Source organism: Nicrophorus vespilloides, unplaced genomic scaffold (assembly GCF_001412225.1).
Source record: "Nicrophorus vespilloides isolate i.1.1-1 unplaced genomic scaffold, Nicve_v1.0, whole genome shotgun sequence".
In the NCBI taxonomy this organism is placed as follows: Eukaryota; Metazoa; Arthropoda; class Insecta; order Coleoptera; family Silphidae; genus Nicrophorus; species Nicrophorus vespilloides.
Genome location: NW_017097589.1, coordinates 171,473 through 194,208, shown reverse-complemented (window position 1 = coordinate 194,208; position 22,736 = coordinate 171,473). Strand labels below are relative to the sequence as shown.

General features: G+C 31.7%; 2 protein-coding genes across 3 annotated transcripts in view; one reads left to right on the top strand and one right to left on the bottom strand.

Moving 5' to 3' along the window:
• LOC108560480 (pikachurin) overlaps window positions 1–22,736 on the top strand; it is a 108,489-nt gene that overhangs the window by 55,877 nt on the left and 29,876 nt on the right. The window lies entirely within an intron of this gene.
• On the bottom strand, window positions 6,117–11,883 carry LOC108560479. Of its 2 annotated transcripts, none has more exons than XM_017918042.1 (17): window positions 11,696–11,883; window positions 11,534–11,641; window positions 11,245–11,477; window positions 10,711–10,891; window positions 10,480–10,652; window positions 10,163–10,418; window positions 9,953–10,102; window positions 9,738–9,899; window positions 8,747–8,808; window positions 8,521–8,686; window positions 8,352–8,467; window positions 8,115–8,301; window positions 7,762–8,064; window positions 7,432–7,631; window positions 7,294–7,363; window positions 7,068–7,237; window positions 6,117–7,011 (listed from the first exon to the last, which is right to left on the bottom strand). In XM_017918042.1, exons 1-17 carry the CDS (start codon window positions 11,871–11,873, stop codon window positions 6,823–6,825), a joined length of 2,904 nt encoding a protein of 967 aa, XP_017773531.1. In that variant the 5' UTR covers window positions 11,874–11,883; the 3' UTR covers window positions 6,117–6,822. The 2 variants fall into 2 exon arrangements, with proteins under 2 accessions (XP_017773531.1, XP_017773532.1); XM_017918043.1 differs by having other exon boundaries at window positions 10,166–10,418.

Here is a 22,736-nt window from a genome sequence, read left to right as displayed (position 1 = left end):
CAATTATTACCAGGGCAGCATTCAGGTTGTAGATCATGTTGGGAGATGAAGTTGGTGGTGGTGGTTTTTAACAATAAAATATCTATAATTGAATTTTGCTTTTTTGTTAATAAATATAAATGATGATCGCCAAAATCTTCGTGGACCCTATATACAATAACTAACATATTAACCTTTTTACGGACGATCGGCGGATATATCCGCGGAATTTTGTATGAATGGTCACTGTGGAGACGCACAGGTGTCTTTCAGACGGAGCCGTCATGTTTTTTGTTTAAGCTTAGACACTAGTTTTGTAGAGGCGCTACTTGACCAAAACCCTTCTGATTCTGACCGCGCACGTCAGATTTCTATGTCCGCAAAGGGTTAAGGGTATATGCCTTTGAAGTACCCTAAACTTGCTTCCTCGACGGAATTCATAATTTCTAATCTTTGCAACATATACATAAATCTCTACGAGATGGCGCTTGATTAAATTATAATTAATTCACTTTGTATATTCAAACTCGATTTAATATAATTTTATAAAGCACATTTCCAAATTGCATATATTACTAAATATATGCAGCATAAAGGAACATTTTCATAGATGACATTTACTTGATATTCAAAAAATGTATATATTTCCTGTCGAAATATTAAAGTAAATGTGAAATGTCACGGGTTTGAGAACTAAATAATTGCATGTTGCGGTTTTCTCGTGATGGCAGAGAGCGTTGCGTCATTTCTAAATGCTCGTATGGCTTCGAAAGTTTAAATTCAGTTTGAAAAGAACCGCAACTCGAGAAAACCGCAGCAATTAATGGTACACTTCTTTCATTTTATTCACACACACACCCACAATATAAAAAAAATCATGTCAAACTACAAAAATAAATGCTTTTATGCTCATTACAGTAAAACGTACGTCACATTTATTTTAAAATAATTAATATGATAAAGCGATAAAGACTGTATTTTCTAAACTTTTAATGACAGAAATTTGAGTATAAACACGCAGTTTAAAGTCTGTATATTTATATTAAATATCATTATTAATTGAAGTATGCGAGATTTATGGTTTTCAAGAAATTTGACAAAAAATAAAGTCATCTGTTTTTTCAAAGCTTTATAAGTCGTTTCCAATTTTCAACTTTTACAGGAAAACTTTTAATGCCAGGAATTTGAGTCTAAACACAGCCTGTATATCTATATTAAATATCATTATTATCAATTGAAGTAATTTATATTTGTAATTATTTGTGAGCAATTGCTCCGTCCTGTTGAAACCAACAATGATCGAGACCCAATGCAGCAACTTTCAGCAAAAAAACTCGTTTAGCATATGCATGTAACGCTCGCTATTTACAGTAACGGTGGCGCCATCGGCGTCTTCAAAAAAAATAAAGACCAATCGCTTTTGCACTGAAAATTCCGCAAAAACAGTCACTTTGAGAGGATGCAATGGATCTTCTTGCATTACATGTGGATTATCTATGCCCCAGAAACGCAAAGTTTGTTTGTTAACATAACCACTTAAGTGGAAATGGGCTTCATCGCTTTTTCACGTTGCGTTAAAACAACAGACTGAAAATTTGTCAAATAAGCATTAACAATAAATTCACATTCTTGAGGTGTGTATCGCTCCATGGCTTGTTGACAACTAATGTCAAAGCATAATGACATTTGACGCCATCTGCAAAAATGGCAGCCAATTCAAATTATGACATTACTTTTGCGCCACCTTGTATATTATATATCATTATCAATTGAAGTAATTTTATATTTATGGTTTTCGAGAAATATAACAAAAAATTAAGACATTCTTATTTTCGAAGTCGTTTTATATTTTCAACTTTTACAATTTATTACAGGAAAATATGTATGTTGAAATATATTGAATATAATTACTAAATGAAGTAGGTTTTACAAGCTTTACAAGTAGTTTTCTTTTTTTATTACAGACAATCATCGAATGTTAGAAATTAGAATCTAGACAAGTTTTAAAGCTTGTATATTTATATTTTATATAATTACCAATTGTATTAAATACGAGAAAACATAAAGACACATTTTTGGTTTTCTTTTTTCAACTTTTACAACTGACTACAAGAATATTGACAAAACTTCAAGATATTTAATTATATAGTTTTAATAAATCATTTTTTCAATTTTAAGGGCTTCTTATAGGAAAATGATGAAAATATGTATGTGCACACGTTTTAAAGTCTATAGTTTTTGTATTACATGTTAATGTAAGTATTGTAAATATTTTTTGGGAGAAAGAATAAAATCAATGTTTAACAAACGTATCCATCAACAAGCAGTAAATTGATATTCTTTTGTTTTAATAATGGAATGGCCTAAGTCGCAGCACAACATTATTGTGGATAATCCGAGCATAATGAGTTTTACTGCGGCGGACGTTTTATCCGCAAATCCTTGCATTGAACGGTCGAAGGACGAACGAAATGCCCGGAGTTTCATAAATTAAATCGCCTCGCTGACGCCGCAGTAATTAATGGCAACAATAATAAATAATAAAAGCGGGCCAAAATAGGAGCACAGATTAATTGTTCGACGTACAAAAGAGGGCGCCACCGCTACCAGCCCTGACTACCATAGTAATGCGATCATTAATCGGCAGCACATCGCGCACCATCCAAAAGTTTTGAATAATTTCTACCCTGCACAATCCGACGTGCCGCGTTCCTCCTCCTCATCCTCATCCAGAATTGCATAAATGCAGGAATTCCCAACTTTTAACGAATTATTAATGGAATCACGAATTGCGAGCTGAAATAAAGTTAACAAAACTGAAGGATGGGAACAGAACCAAATGATAGTATTTTATTTATCTGATCTAAACGGATAATCATTCTCGTGCATCTAAATGAGTTTAGAATTTTATTTTGTCCTTTGTGTTCGAATTATATAGATTTACTAAATTGGTTTATTTCAATCCAATTAAAAAAATGTATATTACATTATTTTTTTATGTCGTATAATTTTATTCACAATCTGTTCGTCAATGTGAAAATTAAGTAAATTTAAGATCGTGGTTGATATTATGATGATTTGATTTTTAATTTGTTGGTTGGCTGTCGTCTTGTAGGTTAACTTCAGTAGATGCTCTGTGAATCTGCTGCTATGAGCGATAGCCCTATTGGTTATTGGCTATTCGGCTATTGGTCGCCCTATAACATTAATTTAAAATACAAAAAAAGTAATTTTTTGATGAAAACTAACCAAATTTTAAGGTTGAATAGAGTTGCCGGAATTACGTTGGACGGCTAATGAGACGTTGAGAAAATGGAAGCGAACGAAAACAACAACGGGAAATGACGTTTTTTTCCTTCTATTTCCGCTCTTTCACGGAAAATACATTCCCTAGAAAATTCACGTTATATAGAGAGGAAAACCGTAACGAATAGGAAGAGGGAAGAAAAAAAAGCGGCAGAAGTAGACGTAAAATCTACATAATTTCAATTTAATAACATGCGCCGAGTGAGTTTAATTTCGAATGTGCGTTTCGCTGGTAAAACGTAAATTTAATTAACCTCCCGAGCGCAGCGTAATTAGTCATGTAATTAAATTATTTCAGTATTTTTTTTTTGCGAAACGAAAATGTTTGCGTCTGTGGGATTGCTGTTTTCGAAGGGAAGAGAAAAATAAGGACGAAGAGGAACCGAAAAATAAAAGGAAGATAAATAAATAGGGAATTGGGGATTGTCATGGATTGAATACTCGTTTGTTGTGTGGTCGTCCTTGTGACATTTTTTTTTTCTCGTTTAATGCGAACGGTCACGCATAGAGGGGAAAAAGAGAAGGAATGAAAAAAATATATGTACTAGAACACGCAACGGATAAAATCCAGCAGATTTTCCACGTTTTCCACTATCGTACAATCACATTTGTATCGAACTGGACCTCTTCCATTACACATTCAATTCCATTATATACGATACACAGCGACGGAAACCACTATTTCACTTTGTGTTTTTTAGATAAATCAATACGATAGTTCTTCAGACCTTAACGTAGATCCTTGCAACAAACATTCGATGATACGTACTTTATTATCTTATTTGTACATGGAAGAAAAGTACAATTTACTGAATTTAACGGTAAATTTTGACAAAAATACCGGTAATTTCCGTAATTTTAACAAAAACCAAATGAAATTTGTACATTCTCATAGTGAAACCAAGGAGTGTCGAACCTTTTCTTCTGCAAGAACAATATGTACTAAAATTTGAACAAGTCTTAGTGATAAGAAATAAGGTTCGAATTATATGTTCATTATTTCGTTGTAAATGTATTAAACTTTTATAAAACATAATTCGTTATTGTTGCACATAAAAACGAGTAGTTAATTTTATTTACACACGAAAATTTTCAATTATAAAAAATATTGACAATATTTATCGGTTAACCAATTTTTACTGCTAAAAGAAAATCTCGGTAATTTTTCAATTATTTTCACACTTTTGAATAATTAATAAAATCTCACTACAATAAACGTTAAATTCCTTTAAATTTAACTATTTTTTTTAATTGAAAACTGCCACGCTTCAAATTAACTAATTACCGGTAATATGATTCATAATTAACCGTACAAGTAATTAAAATTATTTCATAATTAGTTTCAATTTATCATATATTTATATTAATATACATTTTTATTATAACTCGTTCTATAATTAAATTCACATAATTACCTAAAACTACTGCATTAATTTACATATTTAATGGATGTTTAAACATGAAATAATGTTGGATTTAATTTAATTGAAATATATTAATCAATATTTTCAGTTCAAACAAAAATAATTTTGTTGCAATTTTTTTAAATTGTTTAAAATGAAGTTTTCCTTAAAGAAAATTTGAAAAAAAAGAAATAAATAGAATAGATTTAAGTATGATTGCTACAATTATGAAATGTAATTTGAAAAGCTTAAAATTGACTTAGTTTAGTAAATCTAATGTTAAGACATAAGCCTTTAGAAGAAATCTGTTCTGAAATCATCGAGTTTATGTTATACCACTTTATCTTCCACTGAACTCTTGTCGTCAACTCGTTTTCTTCTACCCTTGAAGTAATAAAATGTATTTCAGATGAAGAAGAAAAAATATAATAGTTTTGCTGAGGAGAAGGAAGATCATTCCAAGTTTAGTACTCACGACCGAACGGAACGTGACGTTCGCTCTCACAAAGGGCTACATAATAAAATCCATTTGTTTGAAGATAACACACCAAGAGCATCGCCGGCGATATTTCTATTAAAATCCACTATTTCCCACTTTTCCTCCGCTGGGAAAATTCATGCGCCGTAAATTCCGCAGACCTCCATTAACATACAAAGTAGTGCCATAAAAGCTGCGCCGGCGATTTTAATGGCACCATCCACTTCCGACACTACCATTTCTTTCTCAAGATCATTATCACATACGCAGTTATGAATATTAATTAACACATTTTATTAATGGCATAATTCCTCTTCATGTCATTAAATGACAATCAGTCAACTATAATTGGTCAGATGACAAATATTTTGACAGATGCAAACAGGTCGTGTTGGTATTACTGTATATTAAATAAGTCTTGTCATCTAATAACAAATAATTTGACAGATGCAAACATATCCTATTTACCTACGTATGACATACGTCATACAATTGATAGATAATCGTGGTAGTCAGTCATATAATTCTTAATTGCATATGTGATGTGCAATAATATGACAGCTGTAAACAGATCACATTTAACTACATATGACATACATTATACACACGTACCAACTATTATTGATTTAACAGTGTTGACAGATAAATGTGACAGTCAGTCATATTAACCTTAATTGGATATGCGACGAGAAATAATTTGACAGCTGCAAGCAGATCGTATTGAACTAAAGCATACTGCATATGACATATGACATACGTCATACGTCAGATATCGAATTGTGCTTGTCAAAGAGAAATATGACCATATGACTAACCATAATAGGACATCCAACTTTATTGACAGCATAATCAAATATTTTATACGTATTTATTGAAATTCCAAATATACATTTATAATTCAATTTATGCACAGTGTGAACCTACCACTACTTTAACAAATTGAACGCGTTTTGACATTAAGCTTATTAATACAAATATTATAAGTTAGTAAAATAAATTTAATTATGTTAATAGAATTTGTGCGGAATTTGCAAATGGAATGATTACTCTCTGATGCATCTCTGCAAATGTTAGATATTATTAAAGAGTGTTCGAGACTTCGAAGTCGACGATGCCAGACACGTAATGGACATTCTGCGACTGGTGAATTCGCAGTGATCCATTCCAAACGAATGCCTTTATGCGTTTTCGAAATACACATGCCGACAGGCCATTTGTACGTTTCATCGAGATGGATACAACGTCTCGACGACTTATCTTCAAAATTAATGTATTTTCGCAACAAAAACATTATTGGAAATATATCTTTTTTTTCTTACTGTTAATATTTCCTCAAAAAGAGCCCTAATTACTATTATTTAAAACTATCGTATTTTAATTTAATTTGTTCACAAAATCCTTGTTTACCTTACATTAGATTTTAAAGTACAAACTTATCTACAAACAAGCGAACAGTCATACAAAATGAAAATATATTTATAAGTTTTTGTTGATTTCAAATCTATTCACAAAAAAAACTTACAGATACGTAGTGCAATTCATCGCATTGTCCGGATTCACTAAATAGTATGGTTTTAAAGTCCTCGTTTAGTCCGGAATATTGACAGAACCCCATTTAAATTTATATATTTATGTATATAATAAGTTGAATAAAGTTTACAAATTATTTCCAACAATTATAACAAAAATGTTAATGTCATCGTCTGTTGCAGTCGAATCCATAAATTGTACAACGGGACAATTTATATGAATTTCGGTACCTTTTGCATCATACTTTTTATTCTTCGTCGAAACTTTTAAAATCAGATTATTAATCTCACTCGAACAAATCTCCTCTGCCCTAATCTAAAAACGAAAAAATAAAATATTTTCAAATGAAATTAATGGAATTCAATTTCAACCTTGTGATTATATCTGAGATTCTCTTGCGTTACAAAATCCACAGTCTTATTTGCGTACGAAATTATAAATTTGTCAAATTCGCCGTTCATGCGTAACGGATGTTCCCAAGTTAAAATCAAATTGGAATCTTCGTCCCAATTCTGTTGCAAGTTTTGCGGTGAATCTGGTTCTATAAGACAAAATAGTAAATAAATATAAACGTTTAATTAATTATATTAAATATACCTTTTTCTTGACAATCCCTGTTAATTGAATACGATTTAATATTAGGTACATTCATATTTTTTAATTTAACCTGAAATTGATGATTACATTAGTTTTTGCTAATAAATTAGTGTATTTGAGTAATAATATTATATATACCGTCAATTTGTCACAAATTCTTGTACTAATTTTAGAGCAAAATCGATTTTTCCAAATGCTGCAATACTCCCAAGTAATTTTTTCGTCGTTTATTTGGATTTCTTCTAAAATTCCAGTAGGCGGATAAGGTATGTCAAATACTAACGAAATTCCGGTATCAGAAATTGAATATACCTCCATATCTCTTAACTCCTTCGGAACTGAAACATTCATTAGTTATTAACCCCTTAAGTGGTTATGACGTATATATACGTCATGCGTAGCACTTATGACGAATATATTCGTCATCAATTTACTTGGTATTAATAGTAATAATATTTCGATATCTACCTGATGGTTCCGTTTTCACTTGCTTCGGTTGCATGGATACAGTTTTTTCAAAATTTATTTCCGTTGCCATCTCGATTAATACAGTATATTTTGTAAATGGTTTCAAATCGTCGATGGACAAAACACTTTGATTGAAACCATAGGTTTTTGTCAAATTTGTACACCAACTATCAAAACATTGTAAGTTTAATCTGAAAGCAACGTCGGATTCGATACGCTCGCAATTCTTTTGCAAATAGACACTCATTGTATTAGCCGTCACCGAAATGTTATGGATCACATAACTCTCTTGATTTGGTATTTCTAAAATTAAATGTTAACAATTATAAATTATACCTAAAACAGATACAAACCTCTGGAACTAGTTTTTTCAATGATGCTCTTCACTTCGCCCACATATTTATTAAAAGCTTGCACTTCGAAAACGTACGTCGAATGTGGCCTTAAGTTAGTTACATTAACAAATTCAGTTTGAACGTAAACCGTTTGCGGATTCGTCAAATGTTTTAAGCTTTCCACACAATCGTCTGTGGGTTGGAGCTGAAACATACTGTATAAAAAAAATATAAATTCTAACGAAACATTAGTACTCTATAGGTGATGGAATAATTCAGATTATTTCCAAGCGCTTCATCTGGAGGCGTCCAAGATAAATAAATAGACGTAACGTTTGAGTTTGTTTTCGCTTCGTTAATTGATCCAAGCTCTAAAACAACAAATTCTGTTTACAAAATACATTGAAATCGATAAAAAACAAACTTAGTTCATCCGTTGTTATATTGTACTTGAACACAAACTTGTTATTTCTCCAAAATTCAATCACGTAATTCGAATTTGGATTAAATTCGTTTGTTTCCTTATTGTTTTTATCCAATGTTTTTATTAGATAATCATCATTGGTACATTTTTCAACATCGTCACTTTCCTTAAACGAAATAATTAATAATTGTATTAAGATTTTCATTTAGAATCATTGTTTAAGTACTTTAAATTGAAATGTAATCTTTCCGTTCACTATGTTTTCCAAGACATCATCTCTTTTCACATCTAGAAAAAAAAAGTATAAAGTAATATTAAGTAAGTATGAAATGTGTTATTTTTATAATGTAAGGTAAAATAAAATTGCCTTTTTCCATATTAAATTTTGTGAAACGTGGAAAACTATATAGAATAAAAGGATGTTAAAAAGGGAAGAATGTCTAGAGATCTTTCATATAAAATTTTTCTTTTCATGGCGAAGTCACTTCTTATTGTTCTTGAAGATATTTATGAATTGATTTTTCCATAGCATATTTTCAAGAATAAGACTTAAATCTTTTCCGACTTTCTGGTGTCAAAATGTTTATTTTTACACCATATGATAAAAAAATGGATTAGTTAAGCATAATAATTGGATAACAATATAGGCCAAAACACAGCGTGAAACTAAATATTGATCAAAAGAAGTGTACTGTGTCTGCTGGTTGGTCCACCACTTTTTTTCTACTACACCTTCATAGACTAATCAATTATGGCAGATATCTTCTGTAAACAAATCTACGAAATGATCAGGGAACTTGGGAATAAGCAGTTAAGATTGATGAATAAAGACAGATCAAACTTCTTGCAGGACAAGTCGCACGAATAACGTTGTTGAAACTGCAAGAGCTGGACTTGACAATTCTCAGTCAACCACTGAATTCCTCAAACTTACACCAACAGATTACTATTGTTTTCATGTATGAATCACTTCTTGCAGTGAAAAACTTAATTTCCAACAAGCTGTAAAAAACGCATTTTTACGATTTTATCACCACTCGCTCTTCAGGATTCTTCTCTGCTGGTATTAACAAGCTACTTAGTTAAGAAAGCAAAATTGTATTGATAGTTTAGGATAATTATACTTCTTTTTGTTTGAAATATAATAAATTAAACTTTCCGCTCAAAATCGGACGGTTCATACTTAATGACCTACTATAATTAATTGTAATAAATACCTTTGCAATATTGTCTCTCATTACAGAATGGCTCCAAGTAAGATTTTTTGCATCCGTTCGGACAGTGTCCAGTGACATAATGGCATTGCTCATTGTCCTTGCAATTTCCACATTTATCGACGCAATTGGATCCGAAAACGTTCTTCTTTAAATCATCGCATTCTTAAAATAAATGAATAAATAAATTACGTTTCACGTATTTGCTTTGTATTCACTTGTTTCGCAATATTTTCCTTGGTGTCCAGGCTGACAGTAGCATTTGTTTGTCTCCGCACAAATCAACGTATTCTCGCAACCATCAGTGTTAAAAACTGATTTACATTTGATGCAATCGTTTCCAAATTCATCGATTGAACAAACGTTACCTATAAAAAAAATATCAATAAATTACAATAAGAAATCGATAAATTAATTTGAAAATTTACTACTTTTGTTGGAATTAACAACACTTTCGCCCATTCTAATAGAAGAATTCGGATTGTTCAAAGATACGCACGAAACCTGTTCAATTTGCCCAACATCAAATTCCATAGAAATTTGATTGATATTCGTTTCGCAATCTGCATTATATTTCATATTGCTGAAAATAACTTCGTTCTGTCGGTAATTCAATAACTGAAACGAGTAAACTTTTGTCGCATCTTGCACGTTTGCTTCCATTTTGACGAACTTCCAACCGATCTACAAAAGCGTATTTTTATTTAGTAAAATTTTGGTTAATAGAAAAAAAAAATTAAAATACTCTTTCATTTTTAAACTTCTGATTCTTAATAATGGTTGAACCTAATCTTATTTCGACAGTTATTTCATTAACAAAATAAAAATAAGTGGAGAAGCACAACTTATTGTTATAATCTGGAATAATGTTCAAGAAGATAACATTTTTTCCGACGACATCCTTTACCCAAATATTATCTGAAAATAAATAAATTAATTAATATTTGTTTCAATAATTTTTCTAATCAATAATTACATGAGTGCAGTTTCCACAATGCGCCTTCAAACGATTTCATATCTAAACTACTTAATCCAAAATGACGAACATATTCATTCTGTATAGATTTTCCATTCAGCAGTAGAATGTATCTTCCATTGTTTTTATTATATCTTATAGTGAAGTGATTCCATGAATCGACATTGTAATTTTGCAAATTCTGAAAAAGGAAATTAAGAAATTGTAACGAAAGCGCGCAGACAACATCGCGCAGACGAAAGCGCGCAAAACAAATACTATCAGGACAAAAACACGTAGTAACAAAAGCAAACAACCACGTCAAATGCACGAGAATTTGTATTTTTGAAATATAAAATCTACCCTGTTACTAACCTAAGGTACTAGGGCATTGGAGGCACTATGGGAATACCCAAATCACGAATTGTTTGTATGTATATTTAAAATACATACAAAAGCAAAGTACTCGAAACTAAACGTGCTTATTTAAGTGCGCGAATTTGTCCTACGCGCTATCGTGACTGCGCGCTTTTGTCGGGTCACCATATTATTTACATTTTGGATCAGCTTCTCGTTAGTACAATTAATCGCCTGATCTGGACAAAAAACAGACGTTACATTATCATTACTAAATGACATTCTTAGCTTCAATTGATTATTGTAATAAAATGACATTTCAGCATCACGTCTATATCTCAACGAAAACGTGAACTCAAAGAAGTCATCCAAAATCTCCGATAAATTCTTCTTCACATTTTTATTATCTTTACTTATAAAAGTTTCGAAATCTAAAAAAAAATAAATCAAATTTAAATTGAACAAATTAAATTACCCAAAAATTTACATTGCCATCTGTGATCGAGAATTGGGCCTAATAGATATTTATAACCTTGATCGATTCTCCAACCGGGGATCAAACCTAGCGGCTTGGAAAGATTGCTTGAATTATTGCCTGGAAATAAATATTAGCTAACATATTGATGTAATGCAACAGAAACGCACTCACTTTTGTATTTATAAAACGATTCATCGTACGGCGTCAGCCAAGTTAATGTTTCGCTTTCATCAGTTTTAACACAATGCGATTCCAATTTACCATTCTCTTTTTTTCGGCTAACAATTGTGATACCATTCAAATATTGCACAAAGAAACACAAGTAAATGAAAACTATAATCGAGTTCATTTTCTTAACACAAAATTAAGACTGAACAACTCATTTTTTTTTGTTGTAATATTTATATGAAGAACATATCAAATTTTGTGTTTAACCCAACCACTTTTTCCTGTTCAATTACCTTATCTAGACAGAATGGTGAAACATAATTTTTTTTTTTGGTAATTTATAATCTAATAATAAATTACCAAAAAAAAAAACGGAAAAACTGCGGTCATTATTAACCTCATGCATTTTTTTTTCGTGACTTAATGCATTTTTATTTTTTTTTTCAAACAGTCTGTTTTATTTAATTGGATTTAGTAATTTTCGTCCGATTTTGAAGTGCAAATCCGATAATCCTATTAATACCGCACTCAATTAAACAGATGGAACGAGGATAATTAATTTATTTGTCGAAGCACATCAAATAAATTAATGACTACATTCATAGTTATGTCGTAATCATTTTATTCACAATGTGAACATTAAGTAAATTTGATTTCGGATGAGATTAATTGGATAAACTTTCCCGGTGGATGTTTACTGTTGTTATGGTTATGAACATTAATAAATCTGTGTACTAAATCTGGTGGTTTATAGCGCTAAAGTCTATTTGTTGAGATTCCAGTCTATCTTCGTATCTGCTACTAAACATTGTTATTGTATTCTCAACCAGATCTATATGGAGATCTTCATGTATTTGTCTATTTGTGACATAATTTGTTCACAATTTCACCTCTTCAGTCTTCGACGATGATATGCAGTATGCATCAGCTCCGTAACCAGTTGGTTTGGGTGATTCTCTAGCCGATTATGGTATCTTGTGCTAGCCTTTGCGATTTCTTCCTTGACGAAACTGATGTTAGCTTGCTTATGGATGTCATCGTTTGCGAAGAACCATGGAGTATTGGTAATTTTCCTCAGTGTTTTGGAATGGAATCTCTGTATTATATCAATACTGGTGTTACAGGCAGATCCCCAAAGCTGAATGCCGTAGGTCCATATCGGTTTTAGAATAGCTTTATACAGGAGCACTTTGTTTTCTGTTGATATGCAACAGTGTCTTCCGATTAGCCACTCCAGCTTCCTAGCCCTCAGATTGAGACATTTTCTCTCGGTTGCTATATGCGTTTTCCAAGTAAGGCGTCGATCTAGGTGCATGCCAAAGTACTTGGTTTCATTTGCCTGAGGCAGAGTGGATCCGTTTAATAGGACTGGAGGACAGGTCTGTCGACGTATAGTAAACGTCACATGCACCGACTTAGCCTCGTTGGCTATAATTCTCCACTTTTTTAGCCAGTTTGACCTGAAAGTGCCTCCCCGTTAAGTATGATTTAAAGATGGAATAGTATACGTGGGGAAAACTTCTTAATTTTGTATAGCAGCCCTATCAAAAGCCTGAGATATGTCCAGAAAAGCAGCGGAACAGTATCTCCTCTCCTCAAGACTTCTGCTAATCTCGTCCACTACACGATGTACCTGCTCCACAGTACCGTGACGTTCTCGGAAACTGAACTGGTGGTCAGGTATGACATGATTTTCAAGTAGCCAGTGTCGTAATCGGCGTAGCAGTTGCTTCTCAAAAAGTTTTAACAAGACCGGTTGGTTATGGTCAATTAATTATGCAAAAAGATCTCAAAGTTTGATGAAAACTAACCAAAACATGTGATTAATAATAAGTCACTGGATGATTGCGGATTTGTTAAAAGTTAAGCAACGTTAATCTTGGATTTCACTTGAATTTAACTCTACAGATTTAAATATTTGGATAATTGGTAACTTGTATTATAGTTAAACAATGAAAATAGAAACGTAAATGTAATCAGGCTTATTCTAAGTAGAATTATGCAATGTAAATATGCACTAAGTAATACTTGAATGAATAGTTATATATAGAGTAGATCATTTCACGGACAGAAAAAAATTAACAAATCTCTAGAAAAATATTTTCTACAGTCATAAGCTCATTATAGTAAAGAACTTGATATTTAGTAAAACATTGACTGACAAATTGCAAAAGTTAAACAACAAAAGTAAAGCAATGACAAAAGTTAAGCAAATAATAATTATTAAGCAACATATATAGAACTTGTTAATTCCCAGAGCTAAAACAATTAATAATTGCTACATTAGAACTATTTTATTTTTTACCCCATAAATAGAACTGTTTTTTTTGTATTGCGTCGCATTGAAATTGGAAGCAAAATTAAACCAGTGTCAATTTGTAGGCAATGTTCTATTAATTTCCACCCCCCGAATATTTATATGCGTTCCGCACATTTGCGCATTTTTTCCTCTCATTTTTAGCGAAATTGCCTCGCACCTATTCGATTTACAATCACTATTTTTTTGTTCTGTATGCGAATCCGTACATCGGCAAAAATTCATGACCCATCGTGTATCTAAAATTTACGCGTTTAAAGCAAACACCGATGGAATTGAACGGATGCAAAATTGAATTGCAAATGAAAAAGTATAAAAATATTTAATCTCCTGCTTGTTTGTTCTTTCGTTGCATAATTAAATTTTTAGCCCTCCTTCCATTAAACAGTCTTTTATATTTACCAACAGTTGGCTTGATGCAAAACCTATCTTTTTCACGTAGCAATTTTAAAAAGTTTTGAGAGTTTTTATTTGCATCCACTTCTTTTTTATTCCTAGATCACATTTAAAAGCTTTTGAACTTTTTGCTACGTCCACGCAAATATCAATTCGTATCCATTTGTTTTATGTATCATTAATCTTAATCTTTTAATCTTAATTATATGTGGCCAAATTCTTCCGTAATCTTTCCGACGTCTTTTGTAAGAAAAAATAAAAACTCCACTATCCATATCTTCATTATCTACGACCTAAACCAAGTTCTTCCTATTCCCATTTGTCATCGGAGTCGTCGGAACTCTGACTCGAATTGTCTTACCTTTGCGTTACTGAGACTTTCTAAACTGTAATTGAAGAACTACTTGATCATTTTGCGAAAACTGGTAAAATTTAACACAGACAAAGGCTAAGCGAGAAGTGTGGAGGTCTAATAATAATGCCCTATTTCTATTACCCATTCGATGCTACACCGCCTGATCTGATTTTCGAACTATTAAGCGAATTTAAACGTTATTTAGCTTAAATAATTAAAAATTTTCAGATGTTTACATTTGAGTTCATGACATTTGTACCACTAATTTACTTATTGTTCTTCTATATAAAGATAATATATAAAAATGTATATACGTATGTAACACATATTACTATTCAATCTTAAAAGAAATATTGACTGTTCTATAATCTTATATACTCATTATAACATAATATGAAAGTTGATACTTTCGTTTAATTGGTTATAAATTATTGTTAACAAACTAGGTCTTAATTAATTACATTCTTCTAATAGTTCGTCATCTATATATTACATAAATATATTGGATCTTCACAATTTGCTTACGTTTAATCACTTGTAAACTAATCTATAGTGTTTGCAAACCCATGAATGGAAATACAGAGTTATGTGTCGAACCCAAATCAAAATTATATTATAAAATTATATTATTTTGTAAATGAATAAAACTAATTGTGACCTCTAATGAAAATTAAATTAATCTTACATTAATCTATAGTATCTTGAATATATATTAATTAACGTAAACTAATGTTAATACTATTTATTAAATTGACCTGAAAATTGGTTAAAATCATAAAAAAAAAGAATATAATTCGTTGTTACCTAAACTTTCATTAACTAATAATTGTTAAAGATTTTTAGGTTATGAGATTTCTGATATTTCATTATAAAATTGAGAAATTTGATTGTACACATCATACTGATCTTATAATGGGTCTATATCGCAAGCCCGACAACCGAAAGACCGTCTATTGAAAGCCCGACGTTCGAAATCCCGAGTGTATCAAAATCCTGACTACCATAATCCCGACAATCAAAATACCGACTATATCGAAATCCCGAATATATCGAAATCTCGACTACCATAATCCCGACAATCGAAATCCCGACAGTGTTTTTTATTATTATAATTTCTACAATAACATTTTATATTATTGTACTATATTTTAATAGGTACGACGAATACTGAAAAAAATATTTTAAAGACTTAGGTCGATGGCTCTTTTACCCGATTATTAATTGTTGTTATTTATTCTTAATAACAATAAATAATATTAATTATTATTGTTTTTTTTTTCGTTGACTTATTCATTATAAAACTTAAGAATAAGAAATATTATATAATAAAATTAGTTTATGTTATTAGCAATAAATAACAACAATTAATAATCTTATTAAGTTTTAGATTGTCCGGATTTCGATATAGTCAGGATTTTAATTGTCGGGATTATGGTAGTCGGGATTTCGATATAGTCGGAATTTCAATACACTCGGGATTTTGAACGTCGGGATTTCGATAGACGGGATTTCGGTTATCGGGCTTGCGATTGCCACCGTAAGGTAATACATATAACCTGAAATATCACATCGTAACGTCTCTCTCTCGTCCTGATCTACTTAACTTATGTAACTTAACCTAAAGACATGATATAATATAATTGAATTCTGGGATTGTCTATTGCCCGAACTAATTTATTTGTAATAAAAGCGCGATTCCGTGCTCAAATTATGAAAATGAATAATTGTAAATGCGAAATTAATAAACATAATTCAATGTAATTGCGTTCCTGGCGAAACATTATCGCGTAATGGCCGTTGTAATTGAAAAAAAAAAGTAGATATATAGAGAATGAGTGTGTGAGAGAGAGCTAGTGAACAAACTAATAGCTAAACTATTAACGCCGCTGAATCACGGGATTTTGGGTGAAATAAATTCGTTCGTGTTGCAGCGTTTATGCATCCGAGCAGCGCGATCTGCATGAATTAAACGTCTGCAACAAACATTTTGAAATCTGTGTGTACATGTCCATTAAACGTTTGTCTGTTCGAAACCAGATAATGCAAGGTTTTGTATATATTCGCACCGAACTTATTGCCGGCATTATCTCCGGAGGAACGTGCCCCGTATGCTTATCGGTTCATTTCGGAATACATCGAATACACCCCCATTTTATTACAGCTCTCCTCCCCTCAAATGAACCTCATGCACCCTCCATTCTAGACGCAGCTCGCATTACCGATATCAAGAAAAATAAATGGCCGGATATTTTAAACGGTTTTCTTCGTTCTCCTTATTATTATCTTTACTCGCATTTTTCTTACCCTCCGCAACGAAACCAATTTATTTGCGCAAACTGATTTTTTTTCTCTCTCTCTCCTCCTGCTGTTGTTGTTTGTTGTTTCTTGAACAAACAGACGAGGGGGGGGAAAGTAAAGGCGCGATACAATGCAAGCATAGAAATAATATTTTCGAGACCGATAAAACATACACATGCAGAGGGTATATTATGTGTTTCGACTCGACAAACAATCGGACGTATATGGGTCGAAACGAACTCCTACAACACCAACATTTCCCTTTTCGCCCCCCGACGTCGCAACTCGATTCTTTACAACAATACCGCACTGCACACAAAAGCTGAATAAATGGTATTTGCAACTCCAACGGTTACTTAACTTAACAACCGTGTACAAAGCGTGTAAAAGCGATAACAAATGTTTAGATTTTTAGTGCTGATATTTTATCCATTGGAGATTAAACCAATCTTGAAGAATGTGTATAATACAAAGAACATTCGTTGGCTGAAAACAAATTTAAAAAAAAAAGTTGCTTTTATAAAATGCAATTAATTAATCTCAAATATTTGAACTATAACATGAGTTTTTATTTTGTAATAATAAACATTTTATTTAAACTTTTTAAGAACTGCTTTTCCTCCATTTTTTCGCAGCAGGTAACTATATCGAATGACATAAAACTGAAATTCTTTTCTATATTAAGGGATACTTTTACCAAAGGTTTCTTTTATCAAAGGCGACTATATCGAATGTTCACTATACCGATATTTTATACAACATCTAAGACCTTATACACAATGAAGAGTAGAATTTGGATAATCTTATTTAAAAACTTAATGTATGTTTGTAAATAATGTAATAAATTATATAATTACCATAATTTGATCTATTTTTTTATGTTTACAATTGAAATAAATAAATTAACTTTGACAAGTTGCGAAAGTTGTTTAAATTATTTACTAATTCAGTATCTTTTCTTAATTGTCATTTTGACTCCAGTTTTGGTACGAATTTGATAGATTTTGATAGTACTGTCACATTTACAAAGTGATTACATTTTACAAAGTCTTATAGGTTTATCAATCAAGGTAATGGTTAATCTATACATTATACGATTAGGAGGGGAAGATAATTCCCTCACGAAAATAATTCGATAATTTCGTTATATTCCCTATGTTTGTGTTCTTGGCGAGGGACGACCAATACTCACCATACACAAATGACTAATGGTATTTGTATTGCGATCGTCATTACGAATGATCGATTTTCCTCTGTTCGCCTCAAGTGCTCGTAAATTAAGCGTTAAGACAATAGAAACTCCAGTTATTACGTATCAATCAATATAAGTATGACGGTAATGGCCTTAAACTGAACGCGCTAAGTTATTTTTATATTTTGGTTTTGTTTCAATTCATATTTTGCTAATAATAAATATCTAGTTGTATTTATAATCATTAACAGATGGCGCCGCAATCTAATTGGTTTATTTCTACCTTTTGTTGGTATTGTGTTGGGTTTATGGTATTGAATAAGAATTATCGAAATCTTGATTAATATTTCATACTGTTTGGTCGATACGTAATGGGTCTTCGGTACGAAGTTTATTGTTGTGGAACTTTGTTGGATCGATGCATTGGCACGAAGGCAATCTCGACGGTCGGAGCTAACGGAAGGTTAAGTAAAATTAATCTTCTTTTTTTCTCTTTCTCTCTATGTTTGGTCGTATGGCCATAAATTGGAATCGGCGCGGAAAAATGGTTTGCACCACCCTTGGAGTACGAGGGTGGCGGCGTATATAGTTGGGGTTGGTAAAAGGAGAAAGAAAGAGAGAGAGAGAGAGAGTTAGTTTCGCAGCGGTGCAGCATAGATTGCAACACGGAATCCAAAAGAGGGTGGGTGATGAGGATGAGGGCGCTTCGAGGAAGTCATAAATAGGGAGGAAAGTAGTGGAGTGTTGCAGGTGGGCTAAAGCTCTTGGGAGGTTGAGTTCGAAAGCTACAACCTAGCTACTACCTCAACCCTCACAGTTTCCTCTATTCCCTTCCAGGCCAGTTCTTCCCCCTTCGTTTGCGTGATCTGTACTCTCCAGCGTTTCGCCATTTAATCTTATATCAAAACCTTCCGACCTGCACTTTAATTCGGATAAATTACGCCGAGGCTTATCGAACTCTCATCGACTCTACCCAACTCCGCCCTAACTCATTTATTATTATTGACAACCGAAATAACATTTCCATCTCCATGGAAACCCAACTATAGCTTTCTACAAGCATTTTGTTTTATTAAAATTATAAAACAAACCAAAATACAAATGTTGAACATATCCGAAATCACTTAGAATCATCTATTAATGGAAAACTTACAGAATTATTAGAAAAAGGTATTAAAAAACTGCCTGTTCTGTGGAGGAAGATCTATGTATATGTTAAACAGAAAGTATTTAACAGAATTGTCTTCAAATATTCGAGATATGTACATTTCCAACTAAATAAACAACTTTTTGAAACAAAAATTTGCTCAAATCTATATACGCACACTTATTTTTCTGTCATTAGTTACTCAACTGGTATCTAAGACCCACGACATTCTTAATAGAAAACCGGTTTTTGTATAAACCCTAATAATCACTCACTTGCTCACAATAAAAATCAAATTTTAGAAAAGAATATTTTATTACTTTCGTACCATAAGACGCAATGCAATTATGGTAATCCACGATTAAAACTAAACTAAGCACTTCATTGATCATTCATCATGAAGATTTGTTAAATTCTCGCTTTTCACGTTGAAATTGCAAATAAAACTAACAATAAAATCTATATACGCACATTTATTAGCTCAATAGTTAAGATATATCAATATATCAAAAGTTTCATTAATAAAATTTACAAAAGTTATATGATTTTTTTAATGCAATTTTAAATCTATTTTTCTTTCTAAAATATGGTAATCCACGATTAAAACTAAATTAAGCACTTCATTAATCATTCACCATGCAATTAGATCAAAAACAGCGGTTTTTTTATCGGTTCCCATTATCGTTAAATGTTATTTATATTTTTATTTCATGAGCATATCACAATTTTATACGAAACTCTCGCGACGAAATCACAATAAAAATGTCGTAATTTCTGAAAGCACTTTAAACTTGTTTTATATTTGTTTGTTGACGTTATTCTTAGTTCATTTTATGTACTTGAAAATTTCAAGAACACATTAGACGAAATCAATGGAGTTTGTCGAATACGAAAACACTTTGAGAAAATACGATCGAATACATTTGAGTTCACGTATTTTCAATTACTTTAATTCAATCAACAAGAAATAAACAGAAACAATTAAATATTGAAATCAATCAGTTTAATTAATGCTCACTAGAATTTATCTAAATTTAATGTAAATCTGTTAATTGTCGCAGTTTGATTAATTAATTGTGATTGAGTTAAATATTAAAATGTATTAGTTCAATTATTGCTCACTGGTTAATTAAATTTAAGTTAAACATTTAATTGATAGGTTTAATTATTGCTGTATCACACGAATATATATTGAATATAATCAATTACTCGTATCTGACGTATTTAATAATTAAAAAAAAACATTTTCTGTGTAATTGTAATAGCTGTATTTTTCAACAAAGAATTTCCCGAGGTGACATTCTAGGTCCTTCAGAAAACATCCAAGGCATTCTTATAAGTATGTGAAAGTATTTTCAATGTTTCTTCCATTGTTAATATGATTACAGCACGAATCATTAAGTTTTTACAGAATAAATCTTAAAGTAAATGAAAAATTAGACAGAATTTGGAATCACTGTAGATATTGGTTTTTAAAGACACGTCTATACTAAATCATTCAAGGATTGTTTCGTGGAAGTAATAGTTGCGTGCATGGCGTTCTTTGAAAGCATTCCCGTTTCTTTGGCAAGTGATCGTTTCGAGGACAAAGTTCGGAGTCTTCTATTTTTTTTCCATAAAATATTCAGAATTGGATCACGCGAACTCCAGTTTCTCTATATTTATGAATATCTACTTTATTATCTACAAAGTAGCAGCTGATTACCGCTGTATGTGCCGAACATCATTAAACGACGTAATTTCAGCTGTAAAATACTTTTATACCTCGTATCTGTACATTATACAACTCTTGCATGTGCTACAACGCAAAATATGTTCGTTCATTCCGCCACATAAAATACTTACACGTACATTTAGTTGCATAAACCGCAATAAATATTATAAGTGTTGCACTAGAATTATAAATATAGTAAATAATCTGGTATTTATTTATTTTTACTACTTATCCATATATGGTTCTCATATATAATTTCATTAAATTATTTAAAGTTTAATAAAAAATCATATATTTAACATTGTAGAGTACTAAAATACTTAGCATACTGCACGTAACACTATTTAAAACCGCACTAATCGAGGTTTTTAACGAAAGAAACATCATTTATGTCTAACATCAATAATATTATGTAATTTAGTTCCTTTAAAAAATTTGAAACCGCACTGTTTTGAATCCGCACAATGCAAGGTATAGCTGTATTATTAATTAAAATAACTGCTGATTACTTAATTTAATTTATTCAATCATATTTTGTGTGCTTGTAATAAGATATTATAATCTAAGGTTTTAGTTAAAGTAGTAATTAGTTGAATTTCATGTGCACTACACTGCTAAATCAATATATAGCAACTTTTGAGGGCAATAATGGAGCATCGTGTGCAAATGCAGATGTTTGTTTAGCGGCTCGAGAGATATTTACCATATTTCTGAAGAAGCTTTATGTTGATCTCAATATATACGAGCTTAACGTGGGGTGCTTTTCCTTCTTTTCGCTTTGCCAATACTTTTCCCTTCCCCGTTTCTCTTTTTCCCTTATTTTTTTTTATGTGAGAGTACATATTGCGTTTCGAATATCATGCGAACAGGGGATGAATCTCCACTTTGAGAGTGGACGGGGAAAAGCAGAGTAAGTGGGAAATGTACACATTGTCGCAGACGTCGTTTTCCTTCCATACCCAATTACATATTCGATTTACAAGAATCTATTAACGATTCGTTCGTTCTTCGTCCCCTTGTTTTTTACAACTTCTATCCACGCACATTTAAAATCCTCTGAAAACTTTCACCTCCGCTCTCCAAACTTTGCAAAAACAAACCGCCCAAAGTAATTTCAATTCCTCCCATCTATTTAAACATCTTTCACTCTTCAAGCATAATATTTATTCTATCATCGTTTCATCTTCGGATTCGCTTCAAACCTCTCACCGTAATTACACACATACCAAATGTAATATTTCAGAAGAAAAAAAAATCAGGATTTTCGTTAGAATTTAGAGAATTGTATTTCGGGCGATTTACCGCTTAAACTTAACGCCGAGCTGAGGATTTCCAAATTGTGTGCAGTTGGTTGTATAAAATAACGTTCGCCATTTGCTACACAACTTCGGGGATCTTGGCTGCAATCCATGCGCACTATTTCACAACTAAGTGTTGCTGCATAAACTCTGCGCTTCGTGACGAAGATTTGTTTAATTCTCGCTTTTCACGTTGAAATTGCAAATAAAACTAACAATAAAATCTACATACGCACATTTATTAGCTCAATATTTAAGATATATCAATATATCAAAAGTTTCATTAATAAAATTTACGAAAGTTATATGTTTTTTTAAATGAAAATT

What these genes read in the sequence shown, in the direction of transcription:
- LOC108560479 (XM_017918042.1), bottom strand. Translation starts at nt 11,873, where the DNA reads ATGAACTCGATTATAGTTTTCATTTACTTGTGTTTCTTTGTGCAATAT. An exon ending in AGTGAAAACGGAACCATCAG is followed by an intron (nt 7,632 to 7,761) that starts GTAGATATCGAA and finishes TGAATGTTTCAG; the next exon opens with TTCCGAAGGAGTTAAGAGAT. An exon ending in ATCTCAGATATAATCACAAG is followed by an intron (nt 7,012 to 7,067) that starts GTTGAAATTGAA and finishes TTTCGTTTTTAG; the next exon opens with ATTAGGGCAGAGGAGATTTG.